Raw genomic sequence first — 18,659 nt, forward strand, 5'->3', positions numbered from 1 at the left:
AAGCCAATTTTAACTGCTTTTATCTCTTTTGGGCCACTGCTCAGGTACTCCCATTGGAAGTAGTCTGAACAGCCACATCCTGAAATCAAACCAAAGATCATTGCTCAATGAAGCAAATAGCAGCGACTGGTTACTGTCCTACTCCTATCCTTGGTGACAGGCTGGGTTATTAAAGTCAGAAGCGACAGCAGGAAATATTGGTTTTCTTTCTCCTTTTTAAAACATAGTTTTGACCACTTTACTTAAAATATGATGTACAAATGCTGAAGAATGTAACTGATCTTCCTTAGCATAACTGAAGAACCATAAAAAGGTATCCCTCTTTCTTGAGCACATAAGTTAACTGACACTCTGCTGCAGTACCGAGCAAATGCTGAATTGTCAGACAGAGACTCCATTAAACCAAGGTCCAAAATATCTCTTCTGGTGGTTAAGGTAGACATTGGAGTAGAGGACCAGGGTGCCCTCCTGTAATGCTGGTCAACCAGTAGCAACAGAAAAAACAGGTTTAGCCATTATTAATTTCACTGTGTAACTTTGTTGGCACATAGTAGCTAACATAACAACAGTTACCAGACTTCAACAATAATTAATTGTGCATGAAGCTTTTTAAGGTGTTTTGACATGATGACGCACTATATAAATGCAATTCTTCATCACTGTTTCTCTACTCTTCCATGCAATTTGTGTGTCCTTCTCTGTCGTTCTGTTACATTATTTCTCTCTCCCCTCACATTTTATATCATACAATATAATGGTTAAAAAAAGTGTATGTATTTCTTTGGGCTCAGTCGGTACTATGGAGTGGGAGGGATCCTGCAGCATTCATGACTCAGTTGGAGCTAGAACATGTGTCCCCTCCCTCCGCTGCCTATGCCAAGCTGCAGCTCCATTGAAATAAGTAAATAAAGATATGATTTCACAGCCTGGCCTTTTTTGTTAGTGTAATTTCTATTGGTTGTGCAAACTTCTAACTTTATCTACCTAATTATTTATTTTAGCAATTGGTGGTGGGGGGGTGGGGGGGGGGGGGAATGCACAAACAGGACAGCCAAGCAGAACAATGGAAGCACTGGATTTGTGGTGGAACACCAGACTAAAGATGCAGGACAGGCCTGTACTGAACCAAGTTATTTGAAGGATTTTTCAACATAAATTGGCTGAGAGTTCGACTAAAGTTTGTGATTTCTTTGAAAATAAATGTTTATATTATGAGTTTAATTTTTAGGTTCCATAATTAATGACTTAAAAGCCAAACGAAGTTCTAGTATTTTTTGCACAACTTGATTGGCTTTGGGGTAATTACAGGTTTTTAATTTGTACCCGGTATCTTTTTGTTGTATGTTGATTATTGATTTCGTAATTTCCCTGTCTCTGAAATGACATTTGAGGTTGTTGGAATGGTTCAGTTAAAAGCAGCCTATTGGGAATTTTTGGCATTTTAAAAAATCAATATTGCAATCAGCATCTTTGTCTCAAAGACATATGCTAAACACAAGACTACTAATCAGTTAGTTGTCTATACTTTGAATATGAGGAATATAATATTTTACGAAAAAAGCTCACATTAGGGATATTTACATGGGGCTTTTATTAAAACATGTAGAATAGAGAGCTTGTGGCACTGTTAAACATAATCATCAGAATTCATTTATCTATCCCATGAAAAAGCTGAAATATTTCCCTCAAGTGGTCTAGCCTCCAGAGTGAAAAATCCCAGACCTTTTTGACCTCTCATCATAACTTGCGTGCCTTAAGTTAGACCTCAATTTGATTGCCCTTTTCGCATTGTCCCCGATGCCTGGGCACCTTTTTGTAGAATGGCAACAGAATGGTACACTGTCCTCCAGGTATGGCAATACCAGTATCGTCGAAAGACTCGCTATCATCTCAGAGACCTGTGCTTTATCTTTACAGCTATACGTCCCAAGATCCAGTTAGCTTTCCTTTTTGGCACTGCACAGAGTTGTTTCAATGAGTTTCCCACCAATACCCGAGATACCTCTCCTATGTAGCCCAGAGCCATTTAGTTTGTATTCCCACTGTTTATTACTCTTCCCTAATCTGTTTATCATGCATTTGCCAATATTATGTGCCATCTGCTCTTAATCAGCCCTATCCAGATCCCATGGTGTTTGGTTTGCTTTTTCCTCATCTCTCCCACTTTGATAGCATCTGCAAACTATAACAGTTTTGTTTTGTCACCAGATCCAAGTCAATTATGTACACTGTAGAAAACAATGGTCCTAGAACTGATCCCGGTAGAACCCTGTTATTAATTCCTTGTTTTAATCAATGCACCCCAGTTTACTAACACCATTAACTTTCTCTGGATTAGCTGATATTTAATCTACCTTAGTTGCTTGCCCCTATTCCCTGCTTTCCTACCTTATGGCCTAATTGTTTGCATGGTACAGATTCAAAAATATTGCTGAAATCTAAATATAACACATTCGTAGAATTCACGTTGTCAGCAAGGCTTGTCATTGATTCAAAGAACTCCAGTAATTTGTTAGGCAAGATCTTCCATAAATCCATGCTGACCTGCACTTACCATACCATACTATCCAGTTGTCAGTCTTGGCTCAATGGCAACACTCACGTCTCATTTATCTCTGCCATTTGTGGGGCATTGCTAGGTTTCCTACATTATGACAGTGACTACACTTCAAAAGTATTCAGACTGTGAAGTGCTTTGGGAAGTCCTGGGGTAGTTAAAGGCGCTACATAAATTCAAGTTCTTCCACCTTTCTTCCGTTATCTCCTCTTTTAGGATGCTTTGAACACAGAAGAAGCCTCACTACCAACGTCATAGGGCAACTGGAAATTGGCAATAAAAGTCAGCCTTACCAGCAGACATCCACATTTCAACAACCAATAAATTTAAAAAACGTTATCCATAACAGATGTTAAGCTCATTGGCCTGCAATTCTCTGGATTGTCCCTATGGCCCTTTTTAAAGACTGGTATTATGACAGCTGTTTCCTAATCCCTGGGTATTACTTCTGTTTCTAATGATACCCATAAGTGGCAAGGATGTGGCCATTAAATAAATCTTGCCAGCCATTTCTTAAAGCACCCATGCAAGAAGGCCATCAAACTAGGTGACTTGTCTATCTTTGCCTTCTTCAGTTCAGCAGTGACTGCCTTATGTGAAATCCCTGTTTCTTTCGCATTTCCTCCATTTTCTCTCCCCAAAGAAATTCAACTTTTGTGCTGCAAAGACCGCCTACAATCTGCTTCACGAACAGAGAAAATAAAAATTCACTTAGTATCTTTATCAATCCTCAGGTCACTCGATATCATGTCACCTTGGGATCTTTTGAACGCCCCACCATTTCTTTTCTCGTCCAGTTATTACAAATATATTTTTGGAACACTTGACATATATTCCCTGTTATCATAACCTCTTTTTCTATAATAGCTCTCCTAACCAGTATCTAACTTCCTTTAGCTTGCTTTTATAGTTGTTGCAGTCCAATGCTAACTGAGCTTTATACTTTATGAACAATCTCTTTTTTAACCTTACCCTCTACATGACTTCCATAAGATTCATTTGAACTTTTTTACTCAATGCTTCAATGCTATTTGCAAGGCAAATGATTGGCTTTGGATTTGATCCTACAATGCTAAGCTCCAAATGCCTGATCCATTAAAACACATGACATCAACTGAAGTTTATAACTCTTTTGCCTATATGGTAAGTGAAGAAAAATTTTAGAAAAAAATCAGGCTAAAACAGGGAGAACAAGCCATTGACTAAACAAAAAATCTTCTTCTGAGGACAATAACTTAATGAACATAAAACTCATGTTCTACGAACATCATATGCTCGAATTGGAACAGAATTTATTTAATACTGCACTTTTTAAACAGTTCTTTGGATTCTGTACAAAACAAAATAAATAACGTCTGAAAATACAAATTGACAGTGATATAAAGAGGTGTCAATCAAGCCAACAGTCATGTCTGGCATTTCTTTGAGATCTTTTTATATTTGCTTTAAGGCAAATATTAACACTTTATACACAAGGTTCCATGTCAGGTCTTGATTTTTGACGTTGTGTATTTTTAAAAATTCTTTCATGGGATGTGCGTGTCGCAGGCCAGGCCAGCATTTATTGCCCATCCCTAATTGCCCTTGAACTGAGTGGCTTGCTAGGCCATTTCAAGGGCATGTAAGAGTCAACCACATTGCTGTGGATCTGGAGTCACATGTAGGCCAGACCAGGTAAGAACAGCAGATTTCCTTCCCCAAAGGACATTAGTGAACCAGATGGGTTTTTACAACAATCGACAATGGTTTCATGGCCATCATTAGACTAGCTTTAAATTCCAGATTTATTAATTGAATTCAAATTCCACCTTCTGCTGTGGTGGGATTCGAACCCATGTCCCCAGATCAAAACCCTGGGTCTCTGGGTTACTAGTCCAGTGATAATACCACTAGGCCACCGCCTCCCCTCTTTCTTTAGGATCAACATTTTTCACCTTCTCGTATGTGAATATGAGTACCTCAACTACAATATTAATTATGGCAATGTTCATATGTTTAGTTAAAAATTTCACAGCTTTCTGTTCAAGTATTTTGGAACACCTCTTAAGGTAAAAAGGTTGCTGCCCTGCAGCTAGCTGCAATGAGTGCAAGGGGAAGGATATCCCCTTCAATATTTCTTCCTAGTACTTAGGACTTTGTCCCTCACGTCATAGTTAAGAAGTGGAACCCAGTATATCTGAAATCATGCCACATCAGTCACAGCCACTTGACTTCACCTCCTCCAATCTAGATTCTCACAGCTATTGCCCAGTAAGGAGTAGATTACTCGCTTGTTAAGCACAACACAATTCTATGATCATCTGTTAGAATATACGTACCCATTGGTTGGTTTCTTCAGTAATCCTTCCTGGCACTATACATCATTAACTCTATTTCTACCTCCTAAAATAAAGTCCCTTGTTGCTGTGAAGAGTTCTCTCTATTCAACAGCCTGATCTGGAATTGCTGACTCATAGAATGGTTACAGCACAGAAGGTGGCAATTCGACACATTGTGTCCGTGCTGGCTCTATGCAAGAGCAACTCAACTAGTCCCATTCCCTTGCCCTTTCCACATAGCCCTGCAATTTTTTTCTCTTTAGGTACTCATCCACTTCCCTCATCCCTGGAATCATTCTCGTAAATCCTTTCTGCATCCCCTCTAAAGTCTTCACATCCTTGCTGAAGTGTGGTGCCCAGAATTGGACACCAATTGAGGCTGAACTAGAGTTTTATAAAGGCTTATCATACCTTCCTTGCTTTTGTACTCTGTTCCTCTATTTATGAAGCCCAGCATCCTGTATGCCTTTTTAACCACTCTCTCAACCTGCCTGTCACCTTCAATGATTTGTGCACATATACCCCTCAGTCTCTCTGTTCCTGCACCCTCTTTAGAATCATGCCATTCATCTTATATTGCCTCTTCTCATTATTCCTGCCAAAATGTATCACTGCATTAAATTTCATCTGTCACGTGTCTGCCCATTCCACCAGTCTGTCTATGCACAGGCCTGAAATGTTAACTCTGTTTTTCTCTCCACAGATGCTGCTTGACCTGCTGAGTATTTCTAACATTTTCAGTTTTTCTTTCAGATTTCCAGCATCTGCCGTACTTTGCATTTGTACCAATCAAGACCTACCAGTGCAAAAGGCAACACATACAACATTCCTAACTGACAATCTTTTTCAGGGCCAATATCGAACAACAGACATAAGGGGCTGGATTTTGCATCAGGCAGACAAGTCGGTGGCGCACCCTCTTCCGCCTAGTCTGGGGATCCGTCCCGCATTTTACAGGTCCCCAGGCTTTAATTGTTCCTAGGCGGGACTTCCACCTGCTTGAGGGAGGAAGTCCCAACTCATTCAGCAGCCGGCCAATCATTGGGCCGGCAGCTCTTAGTCCCAGCAGCGCCACTGTGGGGAGCCCAGCAGAGGACATGGAGTCAGGACTGCAAGTAAGTTTGGTTTGCCTCGCCGGGGGTAATCAGTCAGGCCCCGGCGAGGCAAGGGTGGTCGTTTGGGGGCGGCCCTCAATTGGGCACCCTGTGCCCGTTGGTAAGGGCTCACCCCTGGGGTGCTGAGAGGCCGCCAGCTTTCACTGGGTGTCCTTTCCTGGCTCTAGGATGCCCGCTTTGGTAAAATCTCCGTGAAGTTGGGCAAAGGCCCTTAAGTGGCCGTTAAATGGCCACTTAAGGGCCTTGATTGGCCAGTTTTTCGTGCCCCCCCTGCCCCCGGCCCTACATAAAGTGGGGCGGAGGTGGGAGCAGGTTGAGAAGGCCTCCCAGAGGCTCTGCTCCATTTTACACCCCCCCCACCCCCCGGCTCACTGGGGTGACATAAAATTCCAGCCATGTTCACATCTATAGGCCTCTCATCTGCAAAATACACCTACCTATTAAGTTTGTATATAAACAAAGGATTGATGTTCCAGTGCGACAAGAGACTCGTGTTGAATAATAAGACAGCATCAAAATATCACATTATTTTATTTATTTAGAGATACAGCACTAAAACAGGCCCTTCGGCCCACTGAGTCTGTGCTGACCAAGAACCACCCATTTATACTAACCCTGCAGTAATCCCATATTCCCTACCACCTACCTACACTAGGGGCAATTTACAATGGCCAATTTACCTATCACCTGCAAGTGTCTGGTGGTGGGAGGAAACCAGAGCACCCGGCGAAAACCCACGCAGTCACAGGGACAACTTGCAAACTCCGCACAGGCAGTACCCAGAATTGAACCCGGGTCCCTGGTGCTGTGAGGCTGCGGTGCTAACCACTGCGCCGCCCATTCTTGGATATAATTTAGTAGTGAGCCAACATCACCCATGGGTTGGCAATGTTTGAGACACAATAACTCTGGAACAATTGTTCCTTGGATTGGAACTCATCATACCCCATCACGAGAGTCGACGACCTTGCGATTACTGTTGTTTATCAACCGCAAAATGTTGCCTAGCCTAAATTAGTTTTATTGTATTATAGTTCCCTTTCCAATGGGTTGGGGACTTCAATAACCTTGACACAATCTGGGAATAAGACAAAAATTATGCGACAGGTGAACAACTCCTTGAATGTGCCTTCAAGCAAGAAAAATACCTACTCTTTGACCTTTAGCAGCCAGAAACATTCTGTTCCATGAGATGGACAAAAGACTAGTCTGCAGACTTGTAGTTTGTGTCCTGTGACTGAAATGTATGTGCCTATATTCTCTCGAGTTTAGAAGAACGAGAGGTGATCTTATTGAAGCATACAAAATTCTTACAGGTCTCGACAAGGTTGATAGAAGAAGGATGTTTCAACTGGCTCAGGGGTCTAGAACCAGGGGACACAGTCGCAGAATAAGAGACAGGCCATTTGGGACAGAGATGAGGAATTTCTTCACTCAGAAGGTGGTGAATCTGTGGAATTCTCTAACCCAGAGGGCTGTGGAGGCTCAGTCATTGAGTAAGTTCAAGATAGAGATTGATAGATTTCTAGATATTAAAGATATCAAGGGTTTTGGAAGTAGTGCGAGAAAATGGCATTGAGGTAAAAGATCAGCCATGATCTAGTTGAATGGCGGAGCAGGCTCGAGGGACCAAATGGCCTACTCCTGCTCCTATTTCCTATTGTTCCTATCCTCTAAAGGTCGAATGAACTCTCCTTGATATCTTTCCAAAAATGCCAGCAACTCCCAACTATACATAATAATAAAAGCAAAATACTGCAGATGCTGGAAATCTGAAACAAAAACAAAGTGCTGGAAATAGCAGGTCTGGCAGCATCTGTGAAGAGAAAAGCAAAGTTAATGTTTCAGGTCAGTGACCTTTCAGACCTGCTGAGTATTTCCAGCACTTTTTGTTTTTGTTCCAGCTATGCATGTTGGTCTTCCCCTCACCACATCAGCACCAAAGCACGTGTGAACGTTACAGAGACTCATTAATAGCTGCATGGAAACAGTAGAAAAAGTGGTTCAAGGAATTACTGCAAACACAGCGAAACATAACAGGTTTATCAGCCTCCTTACGTTGACTGTGAGAAAGAGCATCCTGTCATGGATACAGGAAAGCCTGCACTCATTGCTAGTCAGTCAACAGTGAAGCCAACTCCATAGAAATGCAGGACAAGTAACCCTGTTGCTGCAGCCGCACTCTTGGAATCACAAAAAGTTGAGAGCAATGGGCATAAGCCCTGCAGAACCTAAATTCTACCCACTTGAAGGAAAGCCTGGAGACTTCTCCATAAGCTCGAAGGTGCTAACACACCCCAAATTAGAGCCCGGCATGTCACACTGTCACTATTGCCACTCAAGTTCTCCTGAATTTCAAGATCCTCACCATCAAAAAAGAGTTGTCCCGCTCCCCTTCTGACCACACATCAGGATTTCATTTATCAAGGTCATTCACCAGAGAAGCACTGACCAAAGCCTGGGTAAACTGCAGGCTCAGATAGCATCTTCCCAGAATTCCTGAGGAACTGAGGTCAATATGCTTGCAAGCTGTTGGTGCACTTCTTTACTAAGATGCATATTTTTTTTCTGATGGCCAAATTGTGGAAACGTGCAACAGTCATCACCATCTCAAAACCAGAGAAAGCAGCCGCATGATCTGAAAACCAACCAGCCGATATCATTGCTTCATGTTACGTACAGGCTCCTAGAAATGATGTTACTCCAAAGGCTCATGCTACTCACTAAAATTACATCCCAAGAAGCAATGTGGGTTTACACCTGGACAGAACATCAGTGGCCAGGTAATTGTACTCACAACCTACATCAAAACTGGTCATCAATGTGGGCTCATAGCAGCAGTGGTTTTTGTGGACTTGTCTGCAGAACATAATATGGTCGGGAAGGACAATTTACTCCAGCCAGAAGTAACCCCATAGTACAAAACATGGTGTTACGACCAGGTGAGAAAGAGGTCTAGGGTTCCCTTTCAGCCTTCACCTGGTCTTACTGTAACAGGTTTTTATTTTTTATACACACTATGTTTTTAGCTCCCCCTTGGTGAATCCTTGTTCACTGCTTTCCAATTATAAGGCAAAGAAACCAACACAAACAGGCTTTCTTAAGTTTAAAGAAGAAAAGTTGAAATTTATTAAACTTAAACTCTAATTCGATTAACGCCTATGGATAGACGACGCACCCAGGCTAGCATGCATATGCGATACACAAATGCAAAAAGAGACAGAAAAGAGCAGAAGAAAAATAAAGTGAAAAAATTTAAGGCAATATCTGAAGAGTTTTTCTTATGGTTCTTCGAGCTCACTGTAGAGTCCCTGACTGTAGGTAGATCATGCTTTTCATTGCGGCCCAGTATTCTTCTTAAACCTTGTTTGCTATAGGAGACTTTTCTCTCTTGGGGTTCACGTGTGCTCAGTGGAATCTGAGGCTTGTGAGAAAGAGATGGGAGCAGACAGGAGAGATCTTCTCAGTCCAGGAGCAAACAGACACTGTTCAAACTGTTTGTACAATTCAGAAAAAACCCAGGTTGCCAAGTAGGTTAGTCATGTGATTAACTGGTCTGACCACGTCTTGGATTGTATCACCTTAGCAGTCTCTGGAATGTTCCTCTTACACACAGTACCTGATGATCAAGGTCCATTGTGGGTTGAATGTGTCAGGGAATGGTCCTTTGTCCTTCCAATCACCGTCTGTTAATATGCAAATATCTTTTCCAGCCACGGCTGATCTGTTTAACAAGTCCTTTCTTCATTCCAGTAACAGTTTAAAATCAATGTTCATGACAAAATTAATGTGCCTCATTCTTGGCAGGTAGGGGCCTAGCATGACAATGGCATAATACAGCCCCATTAAAATAAGAAAGTTTTTTTATTTCAGGCAAAATGATAGCCACATAATTATGTAAAAATAATTTACAATAAGGAATATTTAAGTATCCAGTTTGTTAGAATAATTTTTTTTAGAGTATATACAAGGGCAGAAATGATAAGGATTGTACACTTCATCGGGAAATGGATTTACTCCAATGTTAATACCACTTGAATTGAGAAAGTGCAAAAATGTTGCGAAGAGCCCTATTTGATAAACATGTCAACATTTTAGTAAGGTTAACGGTAGAGGAATCTCACTAGTTGGGTGTTGCCAAGGTAAGCCTGAACATACAAAAGGTGTGATAAGAACCAAAATTAGCAATCAACTGCTACAAACTGTAAACCTGTACACCATCAGCCTAAAGACCAAGATAACTACAACAACAACTTGCATTTATTTAGCACCTTTAATGTAGAAGACTCCAAAATGGATATCAAAGTTGACTACAACTGGTACAGAACATAGATCACCGTTCCAATCCATACTTCCACCTGCGATACAGGAACAATACACTAAACAACTATTCATTTAATTTTCTCCAAGATAGATTGTGATCCTCAATCTGGTTGACAAGTCTCGCTGCATTGTTAATCTGCTCACAGAATTTTATTTATTCATTCATGGGATATGGGCATCGCTGGCTAGGACAGCATTTATTGTCCATCCCTAATTGCCCTCGAGAAGGTGGTGGGGAGCTGCCTTCTTGAACTGCTGCAGACCTTGGAGTGCAGGTCCATCCACAGTGCTGTTAGGAAGGGAGCTGCAAGATTTTGACCTAGTAACAGTGAAGGAATGGCGATATAGTTCCAAGTCAGGATGGCGTGTGGCTTGGAGGGGAACTTGAGATGCCACAGATCCCCTGTAGAGAGCACCAGTCTGAATCAGACACCCAATTAGAGGAAGTCCTCCACTCTTAATTCACAAAAATTTGTTAACCCCCAAATCCGGGCCAATAAGTTGTTTAAACTCAGCATTGCACATTTGTTAATCAAAGAAAATAAGTATATAATATTACAATTATAACGGAGACATGGACGGCCGGTGGGTCTGATACCAGTGGCGAACTCGCTGTACAATGTGTCTTTGGGGATCCTGCCGGGCAGCCATAAAGACAGGGCTAAATTGTGGCGAGTCGAAGAGACTTAGTAGTTGGCAGGAAAAAAGACAGAGGCGCAAGGGGAGAGCCAACTGTGCAACAGCCCCAACAAACAAATTTCTCTGCAGCACCTGTGGAAGAGCCTGTCACTCCAGAATTGGCCTTTATAGCCACTCCAGGCGCTGCTTCACAAACCACTGACCACCTCCAGGCGCGTATCCATTGTCTCTCGAGATAAGGAGGCCCAAAAGAATATTACAATTAAACTTCTCATTTCATTTCACCTGTATGTCATCTACAAATGCAGAGAATAACAAAAGTATGTTACAGGTAGAAAGATAAAAAAGCTGAGCGATGTAGGAATGTGGGAATATGGCAGTTCTGATGAAAGGTCACAGACCTGAAACATTAACTCTGTTATTCTCTCCACAGACACTGCCTGACTTGCTGAGTGTTTTCAGCATTTTGTGTATTTATATTAGGAAAATGGGAGCCAGTTTAAAGTAGAATACACGATATAAATGATAAAACAATGAAGAATTTCACCACCAAATTAATAGTGGCTGCTGTAGTTCTGCTGATGTTGTACAAAATGGACAAAACTCAATTTAACAACTCATTTGTAATATTTGCATGACATAGCCTGGTGTAAATATAGATCAGGTGTTAATTACATGGCCGTTAAATTTCTAAGATCAAAGTGCAAATTCTTTATCATTGGTGTTTCATTTTCAGAATGTTAACAACAGGAAGGAATCGCCGGGTGCAGTGTTAAATTACAGAGTTTTACAACTGTACATGCTGGTCTGAAATTTCCAGGGTCACACCTGCACAGAAATTACAGTTAGTTTACACTGGTTAGTGTGCTGATATTGCTGATGGGAAGTAATGACCAAATTTCCAGCAGAGCCATTTACCTACGCAGGATCACAGAATCAGCAGAAAACAAGCACAACTTCAGCAGTATTAGCTTGCATTCTGATTTCCATATTCTAAAAAGCTGGACAGAGGTTTAGATTTATGGTTGTTTTCGTCTTGTCTTAATAAAGTTGATCAAACTATACAACAGCATGCTAGGATTTTTACTTCAGTGTATGTTTCTCTAAATAATCGAACTTGCCAATAAATTAGATGTTCTTCATTAATTGTCAATTCTTGCTAAGTGCAATTAATTCAGGAAGCCCAAATGTGAAGTTTTTGAAAACCAGATTTGAATAGCAGCTACAACTGGATCATATGGTTTCATACAAGCACCTTTTTAATTGTATTATTGAACAGGACCAATATTTGATTCTGTTGATATATACTTTCAATGCATCAATCTCTTCAGTAGATCACATTGAACAAAGAAGTAAGCGATTTGAAGGACTCTGTAGTTGTTCTTTAGTTATTTATAAAATATAAATGAGAGAATGAAACTTTGTAGCCACAGTTCTTTAAAAATTACACATTTACACTACTACTGTTCTATGGAGAATGCTTGAGATTTTACAATTTTTGTACTCAGGTTGAATGTTCATTTAAGTAATTTTATGGTGCACTGGAAGGGAACTTGAAAAAGTATTTGAATCTCTAGGGCAACATGCAGTTTTGGTTTAACGGTTTACATTATTTTTATAGCAAGGAAAAAGTGATATAATTACAAAAATGTCTCTTTCCCAAGATAAAAAATTAAAGCTCAAGACCTGAGAAACACAGTTACTCCTCCAGTTATACTAATATCAAATGACTTTGGCTCTTGCTGCACTTATATTTTGGGGTATAAAGGTACATCAGGGCATTAATAATGTAAAAGCAGGAAACTTGCCTGCAGTGGCCTTTTGTATGTCGGCAGAACTATGTAAATAAGCAGCAGAGGATTTCGGCAGATGTATCTGTGACACGGGGCAATCGAGAAAATTTGTGCATAGCAATGCTTTGGCATTAAACTGCGTTAATCAGTTAAGCGCAAATTTCTTCAGGAGAAAAATGGTGCTAATTTACTCTTGCGCCATAATTACACCAAAAGGTTCCAAGAAATTACAGGCTGCTATGTTAACAACTGAGGATGTAACAGATATGCATACATTACTGTCATGCATACTTCAGTGAAAGAGTAATTTCATCTGACAGCCTGTGGAATTGCAAAATATTAAATTACCAGTTGAGAAACATTAGCTTTTAGGTTAAATAAATGAAAGCTTCTTAAAAGAATTGGGCTCTTGGCAAACTGAAATGTCAATGCTGTGAATAATCACATAACATACTTTTGATAAATGAAGCATAAATGTCACCAGAAACATTATTTATTTTAGGGTATTACTTGCAATGTATTTGGCCTTTTACAGCAAGAAATCACCATCCATCATCTCAGCTAGCACATTCATGCATCTCATTGCATCAATATTCTCTAAAAAAAAAGTTCCAGATAATAAATATAACTCTCAATAGCTCAGAGTGCTATGCTTCTGTTTTACAAATGATTTTATCCAAATTGTTTAACTTCAAATATTTTTCTGCTTTGGACAAGCTGGCTGATTATTTGTGTATTAATTATTCTAAACTGGCGCAAGAAATATGCTGTCATAGCTGGATGCATAGCTGCTTATTGTTGATTATATAGCTGCAAAATTTTTCTGCCAAACTATATTTCTGGGTCTAGTCAGCATGTGAAGAACAATGCAGACCAAGGCTAGGATTAGGAATGTATAAAGCCCCAAGTCTGAATGTGATAACTAGATCTTGCCATAAAGCTGGTATACTTCCATGTTGAATCAGTCCAATCAACTGATCTAAACCAAGAAATATATTTTGATAAGGTCTGAGATATTAAAACTGAGCTATACTAATTAGGAGTTGTTGTACACTTGTACCATCTAGGATTGAAAACTAAACCATCTTACTTCAGTGATTGGTACATCATCCTTCAATTCAGTTGTATGGCAGGCCAGCAAGCCGATCAGACGGATCATCTTGGCACGACTGAAAGCAAGAGGATAAATGTTAGTTTATAGAATTCTGAACAGAATCAATCCACCAATGTTGCCACTGCCTTTATACATCTACTTATATCATTGTTTTCTTATTTTTAACGATACAAAAAAGTACCTCATGTCTGAACTAATTTTGATCTCTTTTTTTAATTCACTTGCATCATTCTTGCTTTTAGTTTAAAAATACATTAAATCAGCCATAGCTAAATAGCTAGACACACTGAAATGGCATGACATAAACTAATAGTTAATTTTCTGAATACCATATAATTATATAAACTAATTCATAACCTGCAACCTTTAGCCATGCTGGAAACTCGAAAGGAGGGACTCAAATTAATTTATGCTATTCATTTTATTGTTGCCATTTTGATTTTAATATATTTTTCTAGGTTCTTTTTGCACTTAAGTGCAGCTTTCAGCACATCAATCTAAAATTATTTTTACAGCTTGCTTGTATTTATGCAAACTTTCCTTATTTGTCAAATTGTGAGTGCCAGTATGGAATACAAGCAAGTTCAGAAAACATTCCTGGAGTTACAGACTAATGACAGCACAGCCACAAAACATACTGCTGCAAGTGCAGTCTCAAAAAGTTCTTTATGCTAAGACTGCCCCGAGTTAGACTTTGTACTGACTGTCAAAAGCACACACAATGCAAAAAATTAAGTAGCCATAGAGCTTTCAACAGCAAGTTATTACTGCCATCTTGTGGCCGACTAATTTCAAACATTTTCAAATTGAACCGAATGTTGGGTTACTCCAGTCTCATCACTGAATTGTGTAGGCAGTCATTATTCTGTTTGTGAAATTTCCAAGGTTTGTCCAGAAACTGTTCAGGATAACGAATCCTTTTGGTCACTTCCACCTAGATGCAATCCTTTTCAAAGATGAAGGTTTTTTTGTATTTTAATTAACTCCTTTCTTTCCTCAGCACATCCACCTTGTCAACTCCCTCAATGGTTTCAAAAAGACGATTTTGAGTGACCACAATGGCTTGGTTTAGCACATGACATCCAGTAATCAACATCAAGACCTAACTCATCAATAATTCCCATCTGCAAAGAAAAATGATGCATTTACAGAAAAGTTGACTGACAACTTATTTTGGCCCCTCAAACCTCTAATTCCCCATGCACTGGAAGATGCACAAGGTCAGGAGTTGAAGAAGGCATATGGAATGCTTTCCTTTATTGGCTGAGGTATAGAATACAAAAGCAGGGATGTGATGCTGGAACTGCATAAAACGCTGGTTAAGCCACAGCTGGAGTATTGTGTAAAGTTCTGGTCACCACATTACAGGAAAGACATAATTGCCCTGGAGAGAGTACAGAGGAGATTTACAAGAATGTTGCCAGGGCTTGAAAGTTGCAGCTATGAGGAAAGATTGGATCGGTTAGGGTTGTTTTCCTTAGAACAAAGGAGAATGAGGGGTGAATTAATTGAGGTGTACTAAATTATGAGGGGCCTAGATAGAGTAGACAGGAAGGACCAGTTTCCCCTAGTGGAGAGGTCAGTTACCAGGGGCACAGATTTAAGGTGACTGGTAGAAGGAGCAGAGGACATGAGGAAAAATGTTTTCACCCAGAGGGTGGTGGGTGTCTGCAATTCACTTCCAGGAATGGTGGTGGAGGTAGAAACCCTCAACTCATTTAAAAGGTACCTGGACATGCACCTGAAGTGCTGTAACCTGCAAGGTTATGGACCAGGTGCTGGAAGGTGGGATTAGATTGGGTGGCGCAGACACAATGGGCTGCATGGCCTCCTTCTGTGCTGTAATTTTTCTATGGTTCTATGGTCAGGTCTCCCTTCCTGTGATAATGTCATTGACAGGATGGATCCTCACACATTCTGGCTCCAGTAGAATCTACTGAGGTCGCAATTTCAGATAATCTAGTCCCTCAGAAAACCACATAATTTGGCTTTCATTTAAGAACATTTTTGTCTGATTACGATCCTGTGAAGTGCCTTGGGATATTTTACTGTTGGGGATCTGTATAATTGCTAGTTGTCTCTGAATGCAATCTTCCTATAGACATGATTTTTAGCTGCTCTAGTGCTTCACTGTTAAGGCCAACATTCCACAAATGTGATGACCTAATAAGTTAGGAGCGCCAAAGTTACAAGTGATTTAAGATCAGCACACCAAGATATAAATCGTATCCCATGGTTCCTTATTGTGTATTATGGTTAAATCACATAGTTAGGCATATAACATCTTCTTCACAAATTAATTGGAGGAATCTTGCACAAATCCCAGGAGTAAGCTCAGGTTGACAATGGGAAATATCACTATGGATGTATCTACAAAGATATGGAAAGGATAAAAATACCATTAGCTCCTGAATGCTCACATTCCATTAGATAGCAAAATCTTGTGTGCCAACCTCAGCAATTGCTAGCAAGTCTAGCGCCTCAACAAAACAAAAAAAAAGACAAAATAATCTAGAGCTAACTTCAGAAAAACTCTGGGAGATTCCTCCCCAACTGCTTAACATAATTCAACTTAGCTCTAGGATGCCATCACCAACGATGAATCATAGATAAACATAACTAAAGGTCCCAACTTCCTCAAAAAATGTGAGGGATAGGACAAGACCATTTTCATCCATCCAGCTAGTCCTGAAGGCCAGATATCCTCACACCCTTTTTCATTCATACCCTTCAATGGCCTTGCCTGCTCTTGAAATGTATACTATTTTCCCTTGGTACGCTATTCCATACAAATGTGTTTCTTCACTGTGAATTGGCTTTCTCAAAGTCCGAGAGCTTATGTTAATTTAGAGCAAGCATGGACTCAATAGTAGCATAAAAGCAAAACAGATACTGGAAATCTGAAATAAAACAGAAAGTGCTGGAAATACTCAGCAGGTCAGGCACCATTTATGGAGAGAGAAGCAGAGTTAACGTTTCAGGTCTGTGACCTTTCATCAGAACTGGCAAAGTTTAGAAAACAATTAGGTTTTAAGCAAGTGAATGGGTGGGGGTGGTTTGGTGGGGAAGAGAACAAAAGGGAAGTCGTGTGATAGGGCAGAGGGCAGGAGAGATTAAATAGAAAAATATATTTTTAAAAAAGGCCAGTCATGCTCTAAAATGGCTGAACTCAATGTTGAGTCCACAAGGCTGTAGTGTGCCTCATCAAAAGATGAGGTGCTGCTCCTGGAGCTTGCGCTGATATTCACTGGAACACTGCAGCAGGCCAAGGACAGAAATGTAGGCATGAGAGCAGGGGGTGTGTTGAAATGGCAAGCAACTGGAAGCTCAAGGTCATGCTTTCAGACTGAGCAGAGGTGATCCGCAAAGCAGTCATCAATCTACGTTTGGTCTCCCCTATGTTTCAGTGTGAAAGGAATTGAGGGAGCAGAATTCTCTGAGGTGCATTCAGGAGAACATTTTTGGCCAGTATGGAGCAAGTCCAACAAGAGAGGGCGCAGTTTTAGACTTAGTTTTAGGAAATTAAGATGGGCAGGTGGAAGGCCGGGCAGGTGGAAGGCCTGGCAGTGGGAGAGTATTTTGGTGGAAGTGATCATTATTAAGTCAGTTTTAAAATAATTATGGAAAAGAACAAAGATAGGTCAGGAGTCAGAGTTCTCAACTGGGACAAGGCTAATTTTACTAAACTGTGGAATGATTTAGCGAAAGTGGACTGGAAACAGCTACTTGAAGGTAAATCAGTGTTACAGCAGTGGGAGGCATTCAAAGGAGAGATTCAAGGGGTTCAGAACAAACATGTTCCCACAAAGAAAAAGGGCGAGACGACCAAATCTAGAACCCCATGGATATCAAGGAGCCTAGAGGGTAAGATAAGGCAGAAAAGGAAAGCTTATGTCCGACACTGAGAACACAATACTATCGAAAGCCGAGAGGAGTATAGAAAGCAGAGAGGTGAAATCAAAAAGGAAATTAGGGAAGCAAAGACAGGGCATGAAAAAATGCTGGCAAGCAAAATCAAGGTGAACCCAAAGATCTTTATCAATACATCAAGAGTAAGAGGATAACTAAGGAGAGAGCAGGGCCCATAAAAGACCAAAAAGTTAACCTATGTGTAGGGGCAGAAGATGTTGGTATGGTTCTTAATGAATACTTTGTGTCTGTCTTCACAAAAGAAGGGGACGATGCAGATATTGTCGTTAAGGAGGAGTGTGAAGTATTGGATGTGATAAACATAGGGAGAGAGGATGTATTATGGGATTAGCATCCTTGAAAGTTGATAAATCACCAGGGCCGGAATAAATGTACCCTTGGCTGTTAAAAGAAGCAAGAGAGGAAATAGCAGAAAGTCTGACCATCATTTTCTAGTCCTCAATAAAAGCAAAATACTGCAGATGCTGGAAATCTGAAATAAAAACAAGAAATGCTGGAAATACTCAGCAGGTCTGGTAGCATCTGTGGAGAGAGAAGCAGAGTTAACGTTTCAGGCCAGTGACCAGTTCTGAAGAAGGGTCACTGACCTGAAACGTCAACTCTGCTTCTCGCTCCACAGATGCTGCCAGACCTGCTGAGTATTTCCAGCATTTCTTGTTTTTATTTTCCAGTCCTCACTGGATACAGGTGTGGTGCAGGAGGTTTGGAGAACTGTTAACTTTGTACCTCTGTTTAAAAAGGGAGCAATGGATAGACTGAATAATTACAGGCAAGTCAGTCTAACCTCAGTAGTGGAAATTATTGGAATCTATTCTGAGAGTCAGGATAAACTGTCACTTAGAAAGGCACAGGTTAATCAAGGATAGTCAG

The 18,659-nt window shown here is 40.4% G+C and overlaps 1 protein-coding gene across 9 annotated transcripts in view; it reads right to left on the minus strand.

The window, feature by feature from the left end:
• ulk4 (unc-51 like kinase 4) overlaps positions 1-18,659 on the minus strand; it is a 448,354-nt gene that overhangs the window by 341,516 nt on the left and 88,179 nt on the right. For all 9 annotated transcript variants that reach the window (XM_068054427.1, XM_068054423.1, XM_068054428.1 and 6 more), the window contains one exon: positions 13,836-13,914. In XM_068054427.1, the coding sequence (XP_067910528.1) occupies positions 13,836-13,914 (79 nt within the window). The remainder of the gene's footprint in view (positions 1-13,835; positions 13,915-18,659) is intronic.

Source organism: Heterodontus francisci, chromosome 2 (genome assembly GCF_036365525.1).
Source record: "Heterodontus francisci isolate sHetFra1 chromosome 2, sHetFra1.hap1, whole genome shotgun sequence".
NCBI lineage: Eukaryota > Metazoa > Chordata > Chondrichthyes > Heterodontiformes > Heterodontidae > Heterodontus > Heterodontus francisci.